The 23,246-nt window shown below is 42.3% G+C and overlaps 1 protein-coding gene across 1 annotated transcript in view; it reads right to left on the bottom strand.

Annotated features, from left to right (window-relative positions):
- The window catches only part of suclg2 (succinate-CoA ligase GDP-forming subunit beta), an 88,914-nt gene that overhangs the window by 36,268 nt on the left and 29,400 nt on the right, over nt 1-23,246 (bottom strand). Inside the window, exons 3-9 of the mRNA XM_070842308.1 lie at nt 16,166-16,265; nt 15,032-15,122; nt 13,253-13,405; nt 12,181-12,270; nt 10,645-10,741; nt 6,173-6,334; nt 4,842-4,984 (exon numbers count right to left, since the gene is read on the bottom strand). Coding sequence (XP_070698409.1) covers nt 4,842-4,984; nt 6,173-6,334; nt 10,645-10,741; nt 12,181-12,270; nt 13,253-13,405; nt 15,032-15,122; nt 16,166-16,265 — 836 coding nt within the window. The remainder of the gene's footprint in view (nt 1-4,841; nt 4,985-6,172; nt 6,335-10,644; nt 10,742-12,180; nt 12,271-13,252; nt 13,406-15,031; nt 15,123-16,165; nt 16,266-23,246) is intronic.

The following is a 23,246-nucleotide window of genomic DNA, read 5'->3' as shown; positions in this document are numbered from 1 at the left end:
CAACGAAAATGTGACTGGCTCTCTGCCAACAACGTCAGTAGAATAAAAAGGGTATTTTGAGACTTTATCCACCCTCAAAAACTGTTCACTCACAGTGTGGCTGCAACACTTTGGGCTCCGTAAAAATAATAGATTTTGATGATTGTGAATAGAAACAAACAAAAAAAAAAAGCTGATAAGACACATACTGGCCTCACAGTTGATCTCCATTGTCACATTACTACTCTGCAACAGAGCAATATTGTACGATACACAATGTGGGCAGTATATGCAAATGAACAATGTTAAGCTTTCCTCCATGTTGCATTGCACTGAGAGTTCCCTGCTCGTCACCAAGCCAGTTATCTGCATCATTGACCAACAGCTTTAGGGCTTTTTGTTTAAACAGAAATAGCTGTTATATTGCTCAGTTCAAAGCCACCGCACTCCATTGGCAACAGCTGTAATTTTACACGGGCGCTGCTGCTGCTGCTCTAATGCTGTCTAGATGAGTTAGATTGTTTGTGTTATTGTGTGACTTTGGTGTTTTAAAAGGGTTAGTTTGGATCCAACACAATATTTGTGTATCACACAATAACACAAGCTAACCAGTTGAGGCAACGGTAGACCAGCCGCTCCCATGTTCTCTGTTTTTTGTCTGGTGGGTTTAAACAGCACGATACAACGCCTGTTTCTGGCTAAATAGATCTTACAGATCTATCTCTGTATGGATCCTTTCTGTAATGCTGCCAGAGACATCGAACAACAACCTGAGCCTGTCAGAGGCAACAACAAGCACGTTTAGCCAACCTACTTTGATCAGGTGCAATTTCCCCAAAGGATTACATCGTCGCCGTGGTGGCTTGTTCGCCACCTATTCTCTGCTGCTGGCAGAGGCGATCTACTGGACCCGTTCCATACGTTTTTGTACAAAATATGTAAAAATAAGCCCAAGTTGAAACAGTGACATTCACCAGACTGCAGACACACACAGTAAGTAAGTAAGTAAGTATCTACCTATCTATGAATATGGTTATGAATTTGCACCAAAGATGGAACATTACTTCTGAGACGTTTTCGAATTTGGCAAAAATAAATGTAACCCTTCAGAGTCTGGGGTAAAACGGCGTTTTTTACTACTTTTCATTTTACCTTTGTGTTTCCCATTAAAATTGCTTAGCTTGCCTTTCTTTGTGTCTTTCTTTTCAGCACAACCTCACCTATGTGATTCTACAAGTATTTATTTATTTTGACATAATATATGGACACACTGTGCAAAAGAAACACAAAATCCGAGTAGGAACTAGTTGGATCTTTGGAGGAGCGGGGGTCTGCGCGGACACCTCCTCTCGTTCGTCTTCACGCGCAGCATCCACTTCATCCTCTGAAAGGAGTCTTCCTCAGAATCAGAACGTTCTTCCCCAGATTCAGCATCTTCTAACTCCTAGAAGAGATGCAGTGCGCTCTTCATAAATTTAGTCTTAATAGGCCGATCGACAAAATTCAAACACTTGTAAAAAGTTTGAAGTGTCCGCTTTCCAACAGTCTTCGAATAGAGCACCTGTGTGCTTGTGTCACAGCTCTACGCTTTCAAACGTGCGACATGGGACTTTGACGCCGTGTGGCGGTCCTAGACTCCGAAGGGTTAAAGCACTGATGATCAATTTAATGATGTTACTGAGATGGAAAATGTTTTTTTTCCAGGATAGCTACGTACATGTCTTTTAGAAAATGTCATAATTTACTGTAGCACATAAAAATTACAGAAAACTGCCTTTAGCTGTGAGAACAAAATGGATGTCGAGTTGGACAAAACATCCATCTGCCACTTTCTTTACAGCACAGGCACAAGGCAATAACGAGGTTATTTGGCTGTTGGTATTTGCTGCCTGCTCCTGCTTCGTGCCTACAGGTGATTTGAGGGAAACTTCAATAAATTCAGCCATTCTGTCAACAAACTGTTCTATACGTGGATATGAAGAAAGTGGAGCTATTTATTTTAGCATGAAAAATAAATATGTCTCCGCTTAAAAAGCCGAGGGCCGAATTCAAACAAAGCTGAATGGTCTAGTACACCCAGCTGAGCTACATAACATCGCACATATTTAACACACACTGGGCTACACACTGCGTTATGATTATTTTTTTGTCCCCATCATTTCATTTTGCCTTTTTTTTTCCCTATGTTGTCTCCACTTCATACACTGTACAGTATCCCCATTTCATCTGTTTTCTCTTCCCTGTTCTTTCAGAGAATAATAATGTTTAAGGTAATGAATGCTGTAAGGGTAGATAGTGGAGAAGTGAGCAAACCACAAAAAGGAGGCTTTGTCATTTCAGACTCCGTCTCTGCTATTCAGTGCCAGCAGTACACTCACATCACTTCCACTCCTCTCAGCACAATGAGCCTGAGACATCAAAGCGGAGACTGAGAGGGAGAGAACGAGAAAGATGGAGGGAGGGAGGGAGGGAGGGGGACAAAAGCGTAAAAGCGACTGAGGAAGAAAGACAGAAAAAAAGAGATAGAGACCAAAATACCTGTTTTCGTGGAAATATATGGTGTCATTACAGTGGGATGTTTCCTGCTATACTGCCTGCCTGGCTGCTGAATGCAGTCTTTTCCACAGCATAAAAAACATTCTAATCTTCCCAGTCAAAAGTCATAGTGGTCTCTAATAAAAAGCACATATTCTTGCGCATACACACACGTGCAGTATAACATTAATGGCCTTCCCCTAGAGCTGCTATCGAACTCTCATACTTTATAGATGACCAGTGGAAATAAGCATCCCAATAACATATGCTGTCAAAACTATTAGCAGAAAGAGGAAATATTATATAAGAACAGGCAGAATATTCATCATGTGAAATGGAAATAAACCAGACCAAAATCAAAGGGGGAAACAATTGCCAACAATGGTTGTACATGTGAGAGCCATAAGGCAGTGACTGCCCTGATATTTAAGGCAAATAAGCACAACAAAGCACTCAATAATTTATTGAGAATTGAATAATTTTTCCCTGTCACATTCACCTAGCCTAGGGATCAATTTTAATTTCAATTTTCGCTCATGTTTTGGAGTTTGGGAGTGGTAATTTGTTTAAAAAGGAAAAAGAAACTAGATGCAAATGAGCAGCTCCGTCTCTCTTGCTCTTATTGTGAAATGATTAACATTCCCTCCACAGATCAGAGCAGGTTTCTCAGCTCCCCTGGTTGAAATGCTAATGGTGCTTCCAACCCAGTTTAATGTCAATCCTATTCTACTTTTTTCCTGTTAGGGAGGAGCTCTCTGTCTCTATTTCCATACACAGCAGCAGGAGGGACAGAAAGCAGGCTTACACCCCCATCTGGATCTGGGGAATGAGCCCAAGACAGACAGAGAAGGAGGAACAGGAGGAGGGTGGAGGAGGATCTTCTTGTCCATGCGGGAGTGTTTTTTGGGGGGAGTGCCATGAATTCAGACTTTAAAATCTGGTTTTGCCTCTGCAGAATTCTACCTCGTTTTAAAAAGGTTCAGTACCAACAGATGATGCCCCCATACCAGGAGAGAGTGACAGGCCTTTGCAGTTTTCTTTCTCCCCTATTGATCACATTTCTTTTTTATCCACCATTTTCATTTTTACTTTCCCCTACAGGCCATTGGGTTGAATTCACGTGAGACCAAATAGAATCAACACACAGTGGAAATTTGAATGAGTCAATGTATCACCTGCTGGGGTGTTAAGGTTGGTAGGTTTTTAACATTCATCTATAAAAAGGTGTGTAACAGTGGTCTGTTCACTGCTGTGCAATAAATATGAGGCAGAACTCTTTAGAAATGCCACCATTTCCAGGGCTGCACCCCGAACACGGAGTCAAATGAAAAATCCTACAGCTGAGTGTGAGGTTTAGATGAGTTTTCTAAGGGTGTAATGTTGATAGAATATACATTTTGCTCTTCGTTGCTTCTGTATGTTAAAATTAAGTAAGATAGCATAATTCTATTAAGGTTAAACAAGCAGACTCTGATAAATTAGTAGTAACCTGTACTTGAAAACTGGTTGAACTCACAGAATATGTTTTAAAATTAAGCATTTCCTGCCAAATCATGTGTTAAAAAAAAAAAACAAAAGGTTTAAGAAAAAGGAGGGGTGGGGTGAATTGGTATAGCCGAGCCGAGCCAGAAATGCTAACACAGAGGCAACTGGAGATCAGTCCAGGGATGTGGGAGTGACAGCAGCAGGGGAATTAGTGGTGTGATGACTGTCAACACACAATCACCACTGCAGTATTGTTACAAGGCTCATGTTGTTTAGTTTGCAGTTATTAGCTTTCTGAACATGGAGCTGGATCACTTGTAAAACACCCCAAGCTGCCACTCATCCGCAGCCACTTCCAGAGGCATGCTAAACCTGTTACATCTGTGTATGTGCATTCATTCTGACATGCGTTTGAGCCCGTGTTGCGTTCTAATATGCGTGTACACACGTGTGTGGAAACATGTGTGTTCATTACTGAGTTTTCATTGCAGAGTACAGAGCAGCGATTTGTCATCCCGCTGCAACTGGAAATGATGGCATATAATCACACAGCCTTCCCTCAGTGAAACATGGACATACGCCAAGGTCCCCAGTCTAATGAGCGCTGTTGTCTCGGTGACAAAGTGGTAACTAGATAGACAGGGCTTTATGAATGTGCTCTGACAAGACACACGACTACAATATCAATGACAATTCAACAGGTGGTGAAATAGCTTAATTTAAATCTGACTTTTTCTTTTAAGATGTGCTTTAAAATTAAAAAAAGCACGTTTGGTTTACACGCTCAACTGTTATACTCGAGTTTTGCAAGTAAAGAGCACACAGTAGCTTTTTGTTCCTACCTTAGGGTCAGCAGTGAGCAGCTTAAAGGCCTCATACACCTGCCTCTCTTTGACGCCTCCGCCCAGGTCCAGGAAGTTCGCCGGCTTTCCTCCATGCAAGTCAATGATGTCACATGTGGCCATGGCCAAACCGGCTCCATTAACTGTAAGAATGCACCGTGTCAGTTCAATTAAGATGCAAAAATGTAAACTGAAATGCAGAGGATAGCTAAGAAGCAGGCACATATTTTACTGAGCGACAGGTGGCTTTTCAGAGGGAGGCTCATGGTGTCAGGTATTAAGTGAGTGTTGATGATACTGTAATCTAATAATGACCGAATGTATTAAATGTATTTAATAGTTATGATGGAGCAAAATCGGACCATTTTGTCCAGACTGAAGTCCAGAAATTGTAACAAAAGTCTGAGAGGAAAATGTGACGCCTGTAGCCATTCGTTAATTAAAATAACGTTATCATGCTGAAAGAGCGATGCCATGGATCGGAAGGATACACACAAAGGAATCCAGCAGTGAATTATCAACCAAAGACGAGAAAATGGCTGAAAAATGTCACACTATAAAGCGAATTGCACTCCACTTCAGAGAAAAGGACGTTGATTAAAACAGGTTCTGCTACGCTTTTTTTTTTTTTTTTTTTTGCGGCCTGTGTCATCATTTAGCCAACTGTCAGCGAAGCTACCCTGCTGAGTTGTGTGAGAGCCAAGTGCACAAAAATGTCTTACTTCATTTGGTTTAGCCTAGCTGAACTTGTGTCCTGGCAAGCTCCCCGACCGAGGTCTCAATAAAAGGGAAATTCGCTTTAACAGCTGTCACTTTGGTGGCTTACAGAGCTCTCAAGGAAGCTGCAGGGCCTTAAAAGCTGTTGTTACTTTAAGAGAGGCTGGGAACGGGAGATGTAGAACAGGGGTGTGTGTGTGTGTGTGTGTGTGTGTGTGTGTGTGTGTGTGTGTGTGTGTGTTGGGGGGGTAGTGCTAACAGACATCTAATGTGTTTATGAGGCTACGGGGTAAGACGCAAGAGCACCTGTTTGTGCTGCTGTACACTGTAAAAGCTTTGATTTATGACAAGAGAGGGGGCCTTTAATGAGAATGCTAACAATCTGGCTCACTGGAGACTTTCTGGGCGGATTATAGCTAATTAGAACGCATTGGTTACGGCAGCGTTCCTTCTGGAGTCCTCAGAAAGCTGCTTGTAATGCGGACTGGAGGAGAGCCCAGGTTGCCTTTACTTTGTCCAAGTTTTAACTGTGTCCGAGCCGTTCACTTATGTGACTTTAGAGACACATTAAAGCTCTAATGCCGGGAGGGGTTGGCTTATGGGAGAACTGATACCAAAGCAGGCGATGTTTCCGTCCAATCCGATATATTTGAGGTCCCACTTGGCTGCCTCCATCTCTGTGGGGTCGCTCTCAGTCATGTCGTCCATGGCAAACACGCCTTTCTGACGGAACTCAGCGTTGTCGTCGAAGTTGATCTTAGCATCAAAGCAAACCACTAGAGGAATGGGGAGATGACAAAGACAGAGTTATGAATAAAGACAGCGATGGAGGAAGAACAAAAGTGAGAAAGGAGGAGATGGCAGGCAAGGAAAGGGGAAGAGAAGGAGGACTTAGACATAAAAAGCCATCTAATTATCATTTCTAAAACCTGAAATTAATGAACTGAGGGGTGTCCCCTCGGCCTACTGCTCTTAATTATTTCAGAGGTTGAGCTCACTATGGATGGGATGGGTTTGTCATACTGTCGCTAAGGGACAGACCATTATAGTAAATGGACACTTCCTTTACACTTCAAAGAGAGCGCATTTCAAAAGAGACCACACTCATGAATCTACCTGGAAAAAAGAGCAGGCAGAAACAGTAATAAACTAGTGGAGGAGCTTTTTGTACACACAACATTTTAATAGTGAGTGTAACTTAAAGTAATAATTCATACCCTTATTCGCTTGCAGGGGACTGATACCACTCATATGTCTGTACAGCGAATATGGAGCCAGCAGCCACTGAGCGTAGCTTAGCATAGCATAAAGTCTGGACATGGGGGGGGGGACAGCAAGGTGACAAATCAGCCTACCAGCACCTTTAAAGCCTTAAAGCTCACTATCTAATCCAAAGTTTAAAACCAATACATTGCAGTTTTATGGGGGATCTATTTCTTGATTGGGTGTCGTATGTTTTGTGTTGTCATTGATGTGAGGTTGCCAGACGTTATCAGAGACTCCAGAAAATCCACATCTGTGGTGTGATGTGATTTTTACGATACTGACATCTGGATATTTGAACTTCACTGTAAAAGCCAAACTAAGGACAAGTCGCTAAAGTTGAAAATTAGCAAAAGCTATCAACTCTCTGTGCATCACATCAGCTTCATGCACTGCATTGGAACCATGTTAAACTGCATCGTGCCTTTCAAATAAAATAAAGTAAGTAAGGAAGTAAATCACTGTGCCTGGCCAAGAAGTAGTCTGAATTTACCCCCCACATAAACCTGTAACTGTTTCTTCCTATTTCCAGGCTAAGCTAAACAGCGGCTGGTGCTAGCTTCATATTTGCCATATAAATATAAGACCGGTATCAATCTTTTCATTTAACTCTTTTGCATCAAAGCAAATAAGTGAATGCTGTTTGCTTGTTGTTATAGTTTTTAAACAAGCTGGGATCATTTTGAAATCAGTTATCTGTTCGATTCAATAATTTAACAAACTGAGTTGAAGGAATTTGAGTTTACAGGTTTGAATCTAATTAAATGATAATTAAGGACAGCCTGTAAACTCTGAACCATTAGAAATGTGAATATTATGATTTTAAGAGAAGCTATGGCCGTGTCTATAAAACCCTCAGCATTAAGTTTTCAAATGAAAGGTACAGTGGAGATAAACAAACAGCCTGATAGAAGTGAAGAAAGGTGAGAAAACATGGAAACAGTGGAATTGGCCTTGGGAGTGACGTACAGACAAAGCTGAACAAATAACAAACCCGTACACAGACACACAGTACATGCAGCAGGCACACTCTAGTGGGACTGTGGAATAGACTGACATACTGTGTCCTCCAGGTAACACGCTCCCTCTTCACAATTCTTTTTGTTTTTGTTTCGACGCATCTATTACTGTAGTCCATCTACAAAATGAATTCAGCTATTACCAAATGAGAAAAAAAATTAGAAATTTTCCACCCTTGAGAAATTTTCTTTTGCAGTACACGTCTGCTGAATGCGGGACGGAAAATAGCTGCGCTCCTCTGTGACATGTGAACAAATTGAAACAAAGAAATAAAAAAAGAGCTGATTTTAATGTGAAGCTTGTTGACAATACCCGCCTCAATCACGACCACTTCTTATTCCTGCTAGTAGAAAAGGAAACCAATACCTCTTAGTAAAAAAATTACTGTTTGAAAGGAGCCATTTCATTTGTTAATATTCATGAGAAATCGTGAAACAACAAACTTATCTTGTCAATCTTTGATAAAGCATACTTGGAACAAGAATCGGTTTTTGTGGGGACTGAATAACATCAAAGACGTGAAGCATCTTCAGCGTGTTGTAATATGTCTCTATAGGATGCATCACAGTCGATTTGTGTTCAGCGCCACACACGAGACAATCGATCTTATTTCTTTGGGAGAAAAACAAAGTTCAGCACAAGTTCAACGAAAAGCAGCATCATAACAGCTACAATATGCTTCGTGGCTATGTGTAATGACTCTCATCTGAGTGATGGGCAGCTCAAATGTGAATCTGTTAACCTCCACTTGTGTCATGTTGTGCCAATTTACTGTTTTAAGCGACTATGGGGGACTGAAATTTACCATATTGTATCTCTGTTTTTCTTTCAGAATTAAAGTGTTTTCATTTATTAGAGAATGCTTAAGACAGGGAGAGAGGAAAAACACACCCCAAGACGACAGTAAGTGGACCAAGCCACGCTTTGAGCTCATCAGCTGAAGTTTGACCCGTAGCTGTGGTAAACTGTGAGCCAAGTCGTTATGCAAACTATCATTTGACACAAAATTAGCCTAGAATCAGCTACAAATTGCAGAATTGACCCTAAAAAGACAAAGCACACTATTTAAGATCAGCTCTTCCGCTGACATTTAAAAGTTACACTTAACTCCTTTTACTAACTAACTAACTTTTACCTTTAAAGACCCTTTGAAATACCAAATATGCGTTTTGGACAAAAACAAAGGGAAGGCTTAAGTTAACAAGTGACAAGAAAAGGGGTAATTCTGGGATTGTTTTTACTGTGGCAAAACAGAAAGACTGTCACACACTGAGAAAGGCCAACTGTCAATTTAGACCTCCATTAATCTAAAATTAGTACCAGTGTTTCACACAGCCTTTACAGCATAACAATGATGAGCCGGAGGCCTGAATTTAGACTTCAGTGTCAGTGTGACAATTTATATTGGGAGTACTACGAATTGACTGACTGACTGACAAGAGACATTATTTATTACTCGAATGCACAATAAATTGGTTTGGAATCTAATTACTTAAAGTTAATTTCAATAGATGGAACATGTAATAGGCTGGGATGCACTACTATGAAGACAGTGAACCTTTTAATTTACTTTCTATTCCAAGACATCCAATCTCCCTCTTAACAGAAGTATTCCATGCTGTTGTATGAAAGTATTTGTTTCATCAGAACAAGTACATTTACAACTAGAAGATCTGAGAAACTGTTTCGACACTAAAAGGTAAGTGAATAGTGTAATAAATATAACGATTGATGGCTGAATGAGGTACCGCGATGGGAAGCGAGCCGCTGATGAAAGCCGACATTCCCGGGAAATATCACAGGCATTACACAGTTAGTGCGCATTTTCCATCACCCAGCAGAGGTTGTACCACCAGAGAGGGTAGGGGGAGCTAACACAACACCCCCCCTACACACACACACACACACACATCCCCATCTCTGCTGCAAGTAAACCAACTGACTGACTTCACACGGGGCAACGCTGTTGTCTGAGGGAAATGAGGTCTAAAAACACACCTGCAATTAAAGCTTTACGCCACTGATGCCGCCAAAGAGAACGAAACAGAGACCACAGACATTGTAACTTAAAGATTAGAGGTTAAAATTCAAATACGTCTGATAAAAAACTATTAAAATGAATTAACGTTTAAATTACTTCAATGACTTTTAAGGCCTTACCTATATATAGTGTGTAAAATGAATCTAAGATGCTCTTTTTGCTGTTCAGACAACATCCCTGAGTGGAGACGCTCGGTGGCGACCGTGGAGTAAATGAGGAGGGTGTGTGTGTGTGTGTGTGTGTGTGTGTGTGTGTGTGTGTGTGTGTGTGTGTGTGTGCGTAGCTGCTGCTGTAATTCTTTATTGTTGCTCCTCATTACTGGTTGATGGTAGACTGTACGCCTTTAGTTAATCATCAACAACTAGGAATCGTCAACAAACATCAACAAGCCATGAATATGGAAAACTCTGCTCCCTGAAGCCACTTCGCATGGATTTTGATCCAGACGAAGTCATGCTGACAAGAATCTGACGTCAACATGTTGCAATTACACTTCACATTTTTAAATGCATTCAGACCCGAGGAGACAGTGTGCCTGCGTCCCACAGTCAGTGATTAATGGGTGGCTGCATGTTCATGCAAAAACGCAGACTCCTCTTTGTTAAGTTCTGAAATATTATAGCTGTTGACCACGATTGAGGACAATTAATAACAAAAGCACGTGGAAAGACATGCACAGAGACAGAGGCCGTGTCAAACAAACACACACACACACACACACACGTACACACAAAGACTGGCATTTTCCATGATACAAGGTACCTTGTCCTTCGGGAGTCTCTCCGAGAGGATTGACTTCGACTTGAGTGGCGTCGACTTTCAGGAACAGATCATAGAGCCTCTTAATCTGATCTGCAGCCTGCGAGGTCCACATAGGACAGTAATTACCTCATGGTTCAGCTCTGAGCAGCCTGTCCCGCCAAGGCCACTCAGCCTCCCACACAGGCTACATAAAACATGGCAAATCACCTTCAACATCACAATATTTGAGTCGCGTGCGTGTGCATGTCTGAAATGAAATGTGTCGCAACTGGCAGATAGGACACTATACACTACTTTGATCTAATGTGGCTGCATACAAACATAACAGTATAATGGACATTTCAGTACACTCCCCTTGGCTGTAGTATCAAAACGTGCTTTTCTTTGTTCTTGCTTTTTCCGTGCAGAATTAATATCTACAAACAGTGCATGGGCAAAAGATAAATAATGCTGGTGATTACAGCAAAACAGAAAATGTCAAAACACTGACAATCACTGTCAAAACACCCATTTTAAAAGCATCTCAATTGATATCTCTATAGCTGCAACTGTTGTTCGGTAATGAAGACAGCCTGACAGAGCGCACAGTTCCAGACACAGTCTACCAATCTCACTTTTACATTTTGTCACACGCGCACTGCCAACACAGGCACGCAACACGCACTCGCATCTACACAAAAAGATCCTGTCATCTCATAGGGCATTCAAGACAGTAAAGGTATTTTAGATGATCTGTAATTATCTCAGAATATAATAGTCTGGCAGCTGACCCACAACGACAAGGAAACACACACTGACAATGCAGATGCTTAACCGCACATCACTTTCTATTTCTCTCCTTACCGGCGTAAAATCAATGCCTGTACAGTATTCTGTAAAAAAAGGGTCACATACAATACCAGGTGACCAAAGCTCACACACCTTTGACTCTCAGTTTGCTTCTGAGTAGCAGAGTCACAGGGCTGATTTACATGTATTCCACGTGTTAAGATTCTGAGCTAATCTGATTTCTCATGCCACAGTGACTGTGGAAAAGAAAACAAATTAGTGATCTGATGCCAAGAGACAAATGGCTCTGAAATGAACTCTACATCTAGGCACACATAACCACACTGAACGTGAACTTCCTTCGCCTCATTTTATCAGCTAGTCCCGTCAGAACAAGATTTGTAAAAGTTAAGGCGACAGGAAAAGATTGTTTCTCTGGCCTCGAAATTCTAGGCTGTTGCCTGTTTTGTTACTTATTACATGATTCACTCACAGATTCAGTGTGCAGCATGTTCTATCAAATAATGGTATCATTAGTGATGTCAGCTCCCTCCACCTGGCAAAGCTCTGTGTGACAATAGACCACCTGGCAAGTGAGTCTAGTGTAATGACACTTCACAAGTCGCCTGTGGAAAACTAATAATAGCCAAAGTTTGGTCTGCCTGTGAATGAGAATATATCTCAGAGTGTATATATGTGTGCGTGCATCATGGATCTTTCCATCCCCTCTATGCATTGTGACTTTAAAGCCTTCAGTGTGCCCATTACCTGTCTCTGCAGAGGTCCTTTGAAACCCAAATTAGCTGCCATGCGAAGTGCCTGGTCGTCTCGCACACCTTCAAATATATCTATGGCTTCCTGTAAGATTCGAGCAAGTGAAAGAGAGAGGGGAGAGAAATAAGTGGTGAAAGGGAGTGAGAGAGTACAAGACGCTCCAACGCTGGGCTGTCATTTGACACAAAGCGGATGTTTGTGCTAAACCACCGATATCATAATTAAGTAATGGCAAACTGCCAGATGCGGGCGAAAGGGATAGTTGGGACTGAAACGATGGATTTATGATCATCACACCCTCGTATCTTTGACTTTCAGATACAGCGACGCTCTCATAACTTTCTTCATGAGTATAAAAATGGATAAAGGATTCTGAGTGCACGCTGGTGAAGAAAATAAAGTAAATCTACAGCTGTTGTTAGCTGGTATGGACCACCTCTGTATAAACTGGGTCTGGACCTTATAGAATTTAATGAGACGTGTGAAAGGTGTACTATCTGTGTTAGATAACAAAACCACAGCTGTGTATCAGATACACAATCCGAAATCTCCAGTGGAAATAATAAACGACATAAGTCTAAGCAGGGTCTTTACAATCTGCTCTAACATCTGTAGATTGTAGCAAAAGAAAGCCGTAGAGAAACTCCAGCTGTAAAGCTTAAATTGTGCATCTGTTAGCAATGACAAGGACCTGTTGCAGAATGGATTAAGTTCTATAAATGGAATCTAATTAATCGCAATATAAAACATATACGGCTGTGTGTTTGTATTTGTTCATGTTAAGCTTCTGTGTAATGCTGTATGTGTGCATCATGTTCAGCCGCTGCAGCTTGTGTGCAGACAGGACAATGAATTTAATTAAATTAGCAGAAAATACGAACAGAGCACAGCGTCCATCTGTAAGGCCCATTCGGCAATCCAGTCCTGGCGTGATTTCAAGCCAAATAAAACTTTTGTCAAATACAGAGAGAAATCTGTGAGCAAAGATGGCGAAGGGGTTTGTTTTCTAGGACGCTGAACCAGAACAATAAGTTTGATATTGTAGAGATGAGAATGAATCAGATACCTTAAAGATCAGTTCTGGGGTGCTGGCGGCAACCTCCTCGATATCCACACCTCCCTGTGGGCTTCCTACCATGACAGGACCGTTACAAGCGCGGTCCATCAGGATGGCAAAGTAGGTCTCCCTGCTAATGTCCAGGGCCTCAGCAACCATCACCTGGACACGGCACAGCGGGAGAGATCAGGTAGAGATAGAGGTTAACTCCTGTAGCTACCATTTGATTTTTCTGGACTTCCCCTAGCATTTGGAAAATCTTAATTTTCACATTACAGTGCATTTTTAAAACGGTCCACGATATTCAATATAAGTCTGAATGCAATGACACAAGGCAAGTAAGCAGGGTCCATAGACTGGCAGAATCTGTAAAGCACAGCTCTGAGAAAATCTCAAACGCTGTGAATGAGAGAGGGGAAGGCAAATAGAGAGGAACTTGATGTTTAGAGTCTGGCAGATAAGCAGAGAGAGGAAGCAAGCAAGAGGCTCATTTGGAGAAGAGAAAAAAGAAAAGCCTGACAGGAAACTATCAGTTGTGTGCTGGTTAATGGGCTGCAGGTTTTCTGGATGGGGTTTTGGATGGGTTTTTTGTTTGAACATGCACAGCCCTTATGTTCTGCTGCCACCCTATCGCCCAGCGAATGAGGATGGATAGCTTTCTCTATCCTCCATGTTAACAGACAGTGCTCCTATCTTCTTGTCCAAACGTTGTCTTTTCCAGTCACTCAAACGTTCTCTTCAGTTCCCTGTCTTTTGACTTGTAGCCTGATTCTTCACTCAAACAAAACATACTCTATTCCCACAGGCTTGTTCTTTCCCTCTGCCATCAAATCCCTGTTTTTGTCTCCTACAGTCTTCTTCCACAACCATCTTTTACACCTCCTGTCTCATCTTTCCTTATCTTCCCTCCTCACCCTTGCTCTGACAGCAAATCCATGTAGATGTTGAAGTGCTGCCCCTTTTCCTGTGGTGTTGTCTGCTAAGGTGCAGTATGGGTTTGAGAGTTGATGCAAGCTCCATTGGCAGTTTGACAGCTTAGCTCTGGCTGTCATCTGACAGACCAGGTTGTGACTCGATCCTTCAGGTAAGTCAAAGGCTGCTCGTGTCGGGTCTGGTTTCAGTGCCACAGGCTAAAGAGGGTGTTCAATTAGATGACATGAGACAATTAGATGATCATGTCTCTTCTCGCTCGCAATTCAAGTTTTGTCCAAATTATTTTGTTGTTTGTTTGCCTTTTCCTTTGAGAGGTGGAGTTAATTCTGAGCTTGTGAACTTCCTGATCCACATGTGCCTTCTATACGAATGACAAGTGTGACACACCTTTTGATAACACCTAAACTCAGGAGAAGAAGCAGGAGTTCTTTGGAATGGGGGTTAGCAGGGGTAAATACAGATGGGGAGAGACAAAGAAAGAGAGCAGGACCCACACACAAGCAGACGGAGAAGGCTTCATCACCTGGAAATGTCTGTTTTGAGGAGGCGCTGCATGCAGCATGCGAGTAGAGAAAATAATATTTCTGCTTGTTAGTGGCACACAGAAACAGTTGTTTACCAAACACTCTAAATTCACAGTGGGCCCGATTCAATTTATGCAATGAGCCATAACACCAGACAGCGCAAACCCACAGTAAACAACAGTGGACAGCTACTATTTAAACTTAGCAATAAAAAAACAAAAGCCATAGTGCCTGACTGCCTTTGCGGTCATTAATTTTACAGAACTGCATTACTGGGCTCAAAATGCCTTAAAATTAGGTCAGGGGAAAAAAAATGCATGTAGTGGCTCACCGTCTTCACTTTCACACCATCTTTTGGTGTCTGCTTGGTAGTCAGGTTGAAACCCAGCATCTTATTGGCCAGTTCACCAACCACCGCAGGGCTGTATGAGAGAGGTTACAGGTCAATCAGTATCATTTTAGAAACAACAGTCTTAATTTAAAAAAGAAAAAAACTGAAAAGAATACACTCACAAAATGAAAGATGAGAAAAGCAGGTGAGCTGACAGATGAATAAGTATTTCTTTATCTCTGCAGAGTTCTGTTCAGTTGAGGAGGGATATGCCTCAGCACTTTCTGGGCCTTAATGTAACATATTCTGACAAATCACAGCTTTTGTAGACACTTTGGTACATCTACACATCACTGTGAATGAACCTCTACTTATTCTCTCTGTTTAAAAGCAGCCTGCATGCCGGGGCTGCTTCTGTAAGCCTGCTCTGGTTTTGTAAGTGAATAAAAATGAAGCCAGGGGTTGTACTCATCTTTTGATAGATGAGAGGAGGGTGAACTGTGCACCCATGTCACTGTCTGGGGAAGATGAACTTCAGCATATCTCACTTTGAAAAAGTTCCGGCCATTCGAAGCCCTGAAGTAGGGTGACGATGATACATGTCTGGGACAATTGTCATAAATCACCCTTTTGCCTTTAAGGCAGCAGTAAGAGGTAGGTACCTTTACTAAAGAGATGGTGCTGTTTTAGTACATAGGAACTGGTAGATAGAAATGCAGTGCTTGAGCCAAGAAAAGCTCTTTCAAGTTGTTGCTTAGCCTTTTGAAAATGCACAAGTTTTCAGAGTGAGCCTTCATTGCAGGAATACACCCTTTACACAAAATAAACCTCAGCAGCAGCACAAGACCCAATCTGTCTGAAAGAGAAAAACTCAGTATGGGGCGAAAAAACGCTTCTGTTGACCTTAAAAATCACTTTTTCAACATTTAATTGAGGGTAGTTGTTCAAAATTTAGATACTAGAAGAAAGAAAAACAGTCTATTTGCAGCACAAGTAATTCTGACTGTGTCTTTCTGCCTAGGGAGCATCTTCAGAGGGCCCTTTGAGCCTCCTCACACTAAAAGCCGCTGTCGTATGGAGAAATAAAATGAATGACTAACTCGCAGTTTGAAATGCGCAAAGGGGCATACTTACTCTTTAGTTAAGTGCACTCCACCTTTAAGTCCACTGTCAAACACACCCTTGCCTCTGCCACCAGCCAGAATCTGAGCTTTCAGCACTATCTCCTTGGCATCTGAAAGACAGAGTGATGAATAGAGAGAGAGAAAAACAAAAGGAAGGAAAGAAAGTCAGAGAACGAGAGGCAGAGCACTTAAGATATAGGCTCAGCACCTTAAATACCCCCTTGAGTCTGCCACTTATCTATCTGTCTGATTGAAGGAAGTAAGGAGGGGAAGAGGAAAACAGAGGGTTGAGTGTGATGTTTGAAAAGATTAGTGATTATGTTGGGAAGGAAAACATTCACACTCTACAGTTTATCAACCATCCACAAGGAAAATGACCCTGCACAACTAATTAAACAGACATAAAAGATCTATTAAACATGGCAACATATCCCAATAGTTGTTGCAATTTTCAATTCAAACCCATAAATGTGGATGTCATAGTGGCACTACAAAAACACCAAAGTATGCTTTGTCCTCTCAAGAACATGATTTCTGTACAAAGGTCCATGACAATCATCCCAGTAGGTAGATATTTCAGTCTGGCCCAAAGCAGTGGACCAAGTGTCACTACCATTCCTAGAATCACACAGCTTGCATGGCTAAAAATGCCATGTCACTGGTGTGCCTCCTCGCGACTGGCATCTGGTTACATCTCAGTGCAAGAAGGGAAAATAAGCTAGTGCACAAATGCTGGAAACTTTCACATGACCTTGCTCCAATTATATAACCACCCTGCATCCCCTTTGCTGTCACTGCCACCTTGCAAGAACTCGCACATCAGGAGGAGGCCCCTCAGCTGTCTATTCAGCATCCTGCCCACAATCTCCCTCTATCCAAATGGGGCGAGGACACTTGATGAAAGATGGTTTCTGGCTAGGTTATTATTATCTAGGTGGGAGAGTTCAGCCATTGACAGGTGGCTGCCATCAGGGTGGGAAGTGGGTGGTAAGGAGAGTGGAAGGGGATGATCCGCCGTGCGATGGCTGGAAAGACACCTTGACCTTGAGGGCTGGAGACAGGCTTCTCCCTCGACGGCATAAAGGTGGAGAACGACTACACAGGAGCCGGTGAGCCGAGAGAGCCTGAAAACTCTGGCTGTGCTAAATGTTGCTGTAGTGGGAGAAGGACCTAGAGAAAATAGCCTCTGACAGGGTGGCAGGGATTAAACTAACACTGCATTAGCGAGACCCATTCTCTGTGGAGAGTAGAGAGCTGAGAGGGGAGAAAGAGAGAGAATAGGTGTGCTCATATGCAAAGGGCTTTCAGAGGAGTCATAAATGAATAAATATGTTAATAAAAAACCGCTACAGCGCAAAATTTAAAAGAGTTCAAAGCAAGATGAAATAGAGAGTCCTGCGGGCATGTGCAGCGGAGAGGGACGGCACAGAGGAAATGACTTTTGCTTTAAAGAAGAAAAAAGAAACAAGTGGAAGAACAAAGATGTAGCCCAATGGGGAGATTGCACTGTTTGAGGTGTGGAGAAAGGTAAGAGTATTGACACATTGATGAGGACCTTAAAAAAGCAAGCTACGGTTGTAAAGCGAAGATATATTAAATAAATTAAAAGGCATGTAATGTGCCAGGGAAGGTAATGGGGTGAGAAGGAGGCAGGTGTTCATTCCTGCTGCACTAGTAATTGATAGAAAACCCGCTTATTATGCACCACACAACAAGATATTGTAGCAAAATCAGCAAATATAAATGGACATAGAAAGAGCAATGTATTAATAATAAGAGGAAACTTTATAAGATAGAAGGTATGAAAACATTTAATGTGATCAAATGCAGTCAGTCTGCATCTGAAAGACCGTATGATGGAAAAAAAACTCTCACAAAAATGAAACATTTATTTAGAACCGTTCCAAATTCTCTGGTTAACGTTGAAACACAGGTCTCTGTAGAAAACACACGGAGAGGATAATGATGTCCTCAAAGATCACAGTGAACATGGTGCATGGTAAAGAGCAGGGCGGCCATTATCTGGTGGTATGACAGACATGAGATGCCCTCTAACTCTCAGACAAAGGTTGGTCCCTAATGAGTGCTGAGCAGAGCGGGGAGTGGACGGAAAAGGAGTAGTAGTATGTAAAATCAGACGCCGCCAATGAACAAGGGGGAAGAAGGGCACATGTGTGAAGATAATCAGTAAAGACAATAGCGAGCACTGTTGGAGTGTCAGAGCTCCAGGTGTTCATACATTTAAAACATACAATACTAGATCTGAAAACGGAGCAGAACACACACTGCATTCAGAGTTCTTTCAGTAATATATTAATGCATTTTGTCCCAGATGCTTCCTTGAGTGATGCGCTCTAGATATTTAATAGATCTTTTCTTTACTTGTTGCAGCCACAATAATTAGAAATACCTCCTGCAGAAAGTTTGGTTATTAGCTGAATTAAAACGCTTTACTTGAGGGGAGAGAGCCGCGGTTGCATAATCACTTCTCCGCTTCCATTTGTATCATACATGACCCACTGTGAAGATGTGGAGAAAGATTTCCATCTCTGTTCGTTTTCTATATCTTGGGGACACAGGGGAGGAGATTAACATTACACAACATCTCCAATCACATCACATGCAATTGGAGTAATGCGGTCATCATCCCGGGGCCTTACTCATTTCCCGGTAATGAGTGCAAATCAACTCCCAGTCTGCTTGCCAGTGACAGCAGCTGGCAAAGACGATGTTACTTCTACAATCAGTGTCTCTTTCACCCTCCTTCTTTTCAGTGCACTTTTGAAAGGCTTATTCTCCTCACCCCGCTCCTCTCTTTCCATGTAGCTCATGGGTGGCCAGCAATGGAGTTAGTTTTGGTCGGATATTTAATTAAGCCTTCGAGGCTGTGCCATGAGGGGGATGCTGGCTGGTAGGGCACAGATGTAGGCTGTGCGCCAATCCAGTGAGAATGAGATGTGGCTACCATCTGCATGGAGAAAGAAAAAGATCAGGGCGGCCCGCCCCTGCCTCCATGTGTGCTGTAATGAAAGTAAATGGAGAAGACTAATCAAACTCCTGGGAGAGACGAGAAAACAAACACGAGCTCACGCGGCCACAATCACACACCTCCGAGCCCTGGGCCTTGCAATGGATAAATGCCATAAACACCAGAGGGAAGAAAAAAACGTGAGACCTCTCAACCTTCAGCATCTGTGCTCATCATGACAATACACCTCCTGGTTGTGTCACCACTTACAGGGAAGTGTTGATTGCTGCCAAACAAGCGTTAATTAGTCTATAGAACAAATAAAGGTCTGAAATGTCGGTCCATAAAAACAAATAACGAAGACGTCGTTATTCTTTTCCTTGTCTTTTTTTTTGGAGTTAGTTCTGAAACATAATTGATAATTCTGGGGTATTCCAGTGTTATATGTAGAAACACCAATCTGTGCTTCCACTTGCTTCCATCTAGAGGCAAACTGTGTGCCTTTAAATAACTTCAATTATGTTGTTAACTCCATATTGACAGAAAGCTATTGGAGCAGCTCTAGCTTTTGACTCACTTCGCCAGAGGGCCCTTTGCTGTATCACATCCATGGCTCATTGATATTGGTAAGAATGAACTCATAACCCTCGATAGCAAAAAAGAAAAAGTACCATAGGCAAATCAGGATATTAATGACTTAAAACAGAGCAACTATTAAATAAGCTTTACTAATTGCATGAGCAGAAAGCAGAATATGAGCATGCTTTTTTCCCTTCCACGTGTTTGAAAAAGGTCAAGACAGGCCAAAATACATTTCTGTACAATGTTCAGTATAATAGCCTTGCCGACACATAATGTTTTAATTACACTTTGGCACCGGCAGGACCAGTAAATGAAACAGGTCGTGTTTGATGTGAAGGCTCCCCGTGTGATGATTTCATTTAACCACGGCTGTAACGCTGGCATTATCTTGGACAAGTTCAGCTTCCCATAAACTTTTACCATTTCCTATTCTACCACACTTCGAAAAGGTCAGAGAGAAAATGGGTCTTCATTCATGCAGTGATGACAGGTGAACCAAAAGGAAAGTTAAGAAAATAAAACCTGCAGTTTGGTTTTTTTTTTTATCTATCTTGACATATAATGGTCTAGAATTCTTGAAGCTAAATGTGTTTTCCTGTTCAGTTGAGGTTGAAAAGTCAATAAACACAGATAAATTCTAACCATGCTCAACACAGTCCTCTTGCATGTCTATCAGACCAACCATGGGACAAGCATAACAAGGGATAGACAAAGAGATTTAGAGACAGAAACAAAGTCAAAGATAACCAAAATGACCTCTTTGTTAGCTGCAACTAAATATATCATTATCATCTCCCTGTCATGTCTGGTTAAGCTCTGCATCCATGTGGCCATCTCTGCCTCTAATGATGCCATCTCGGTGCTACTCAGTGGAGGAGAATATCAACGTCCCAGACTGACAGAGGCACCTCTGTGTGACACCTCCTCCAGTCACCGCTTGCATGACGGCAGAGTCCTCATTAGAGGACAAGTCCACCTGGCTTTCAGACATAGACGGCACTTCTAATGACATCCTGAGATGGCCCTGGTCTCCTCTCAGTGACAGAGAGGTGCAGTTCAAACCCCTGGCTGGGAGTTTTCACTGCCGTACAACCAGAGGGGCTAACAGTAATGCTAATGGTGCTGTGGAACAATGGGTGCTAAATGACCACGGGGATATCTGTGGGGAGAATCATTTGTTTGAGAACAAAGCCTCGCAAAGACATTTAGTTGTATCAAGCCCCATCAGGAGACAATTGACTAGAAAAATACTAACTCTGGGTTGCGGACAACAAAGCGTTTCAGAACATCTCCACAGAAATATTTTGAATAAGTGAACCGGAGTCTACACAAACATGAGCTGCACACTTCTGATTAATGACTGAGCATTTTTCAGCAGTCCAGCATGAACAAAAGCAGATAAAACTATTCAAACAGCTCCCCAAAAATCTGCTGCTGCTGAGGTGGAAACTGGTGGGCAAGAGGACTACTTGCGATGCCATTTCCACCATAGGAGTAATGAAGTGTGCCTAATAACTGCAGACCTCTACAAAAAAGCAAAATGATGTTTCTACATTACATTCCACTAGTACAATTCCTATTACTGAACCTGACCATTCATAACCCTTATACCAATGCCAATGCCACTAGGTAGCATTTATGCAAAGCACCCTGACAACAAATATTAGGCCACATGCTCACTTATACTGGCACATTAGTATCATCCTAATACGATAGAGGGGATGTGTGAGAAATAATTCCATGTCTCACCCGCAACATGAATAGGTTAGTGTGCGTAATGAGGAGGTGGAAACACTAAGCTGCTTAGAGAAATCAGCTCTTTGAGAGACAGCCCGCTATACCCTGCAAAGCCTATTTACAGCTGTTAAGACAATTTCAGATGCGTGGCGTTTTTCTACCAAACGAGAGACCTAAGAGCCAGCTAATATAAGAGATGACAACAGGTCCTTGGAGGGGCCAGTGTAATGTGCGTCTGAGCTCTTGTACAGTCTATGTGCTTCACTGCGTTTTTGCAGATTCTTGAAATGTCTGTGAATGTAAGTGTTTGCAGTTATCACACAGACTACGGTGTGTTTCTAAGCTGGTACAGCATCAGACGGTGGGCTGCTGTGCCCGTGTTAATAACCCTCTGTTTCAATCCAGCCCCTCCTCATCTCCTTCTCCTCATCGGGTGTGTGTTATCTTGGCAGGTAGCTTAGACAGGAAAAGTGCAGAGTAACATCTGTCTTCCTGTGTGACAGGCCAGCCCTCTGAAGGGACGAGAGCTGTTCCGTCCATCAGCGGGAGCCCTGCAGGGAGACGGGTGGCGAGGCAGAGATACCTGCATCTCACTCCAGCTCCCTGCACTCATTTATTTCCCCTACAATGTGATCAAAGTGGCAAACAAGGACACTGAGGTACTGCTGTAGTACTACGCTTACTTTAAGGGAGGGCTGGGCACGAATTGAGGGCTGTTAAGCACTACACACAAAGACAGAGGGAGCGACGCGGTGGATAAGTACAAGAGAGCAACAACAGACTAAAGTCAAGGGAGAATGAAAGAAGCAAAGTGAGTGACAAATCAGTAGGGAATTAAAAGGAGATAAGAGATGAGACAGATAAAGAGAGAGAGAAAAGTCAAAATGTGTGGGTAAAATGCAGGAGAAAGAGAAATGCTGTTTTGACCAGTTAATGGTTATGTAAATGGACCTCGACACATTTATGGAGAAGTTATTAACATAATACATGTTTCAAACTCTGGCCACGTAAACAGAAGCAGTTTGGTTAATGGTTAAATTTCTCAAGTGATTTTCCAAGTGCGCAAAAGCCAGATCAATCTTATAGTTACATGCAAGTAGTATAATGCCATACCATCACAGGAACAGCCTGTACGTTCTATTATTCTACCAAAATGTAATTTTGCACATTTGCAGCGTACAGGACGAAGGACTGTAGGAGTATAAAGTGGTGAACCACTCGATACATCTCACTGCAAATGAGCTTCTCTCATATGGAGGCTTGTGTCAAATGAGACCCAATGAGATTTAACAAATACTCATTTAATCACACAGTGCAATACATGTGCAAAAGTGCTCCAAACGCTGTAAACAGGTCAAATGTAAATATAAATGTGCACGGCATCAGTTTAAGTTCTTGATGTGGGTCTGTAAACACACAAGCAGCATGCATGAAAATAGCCACCCCATGAAAACCCACACACACAAAGCGCCCACAACATCTTCGTCTTATTTTCCACAGTCACTAACCACTCCTGAATCCACGGTAGTACTCACAGTTCCCTTTACTTATATACTAAGCATTAAACTGTTATGATTACTAGCAGCATCACATGATGCATCATATCTGGGAGTGGTGGCCGAGTGGTTCGAGAGACGAGTTCGTGACCAGGAGGTCGCTGGTTCGTACCCCTAGATCGGCATGGACTGAGAGAACCCCCAAAGGAAAGAAGACTTGGTGTGGTGACCAAGAGGCTGACAGGTGTAGCACCGCCGGCGCCACTTTGGCCCTTGAGCAAGGCCCTTAACCCCCACCCTAAGATCGC

Source organism: Pempheris klunzingeri, chromosome 2 (assembly GCF_042242105.1).
Source record: "Pempheris klunzingeri isolate RE-2024b chromosome 2, fPemKlu1.hap1, whole genome shotgun sequence".
NCBI lineage: Eukaryota > Metazoa > Chordata > Actinopteri > Acropomatiformes > Pempheridae > Pempheris > Pempheris klunzingeri.
This window is presented reverse-complemented; position numbering and strand designations above follow the sequence as displayed.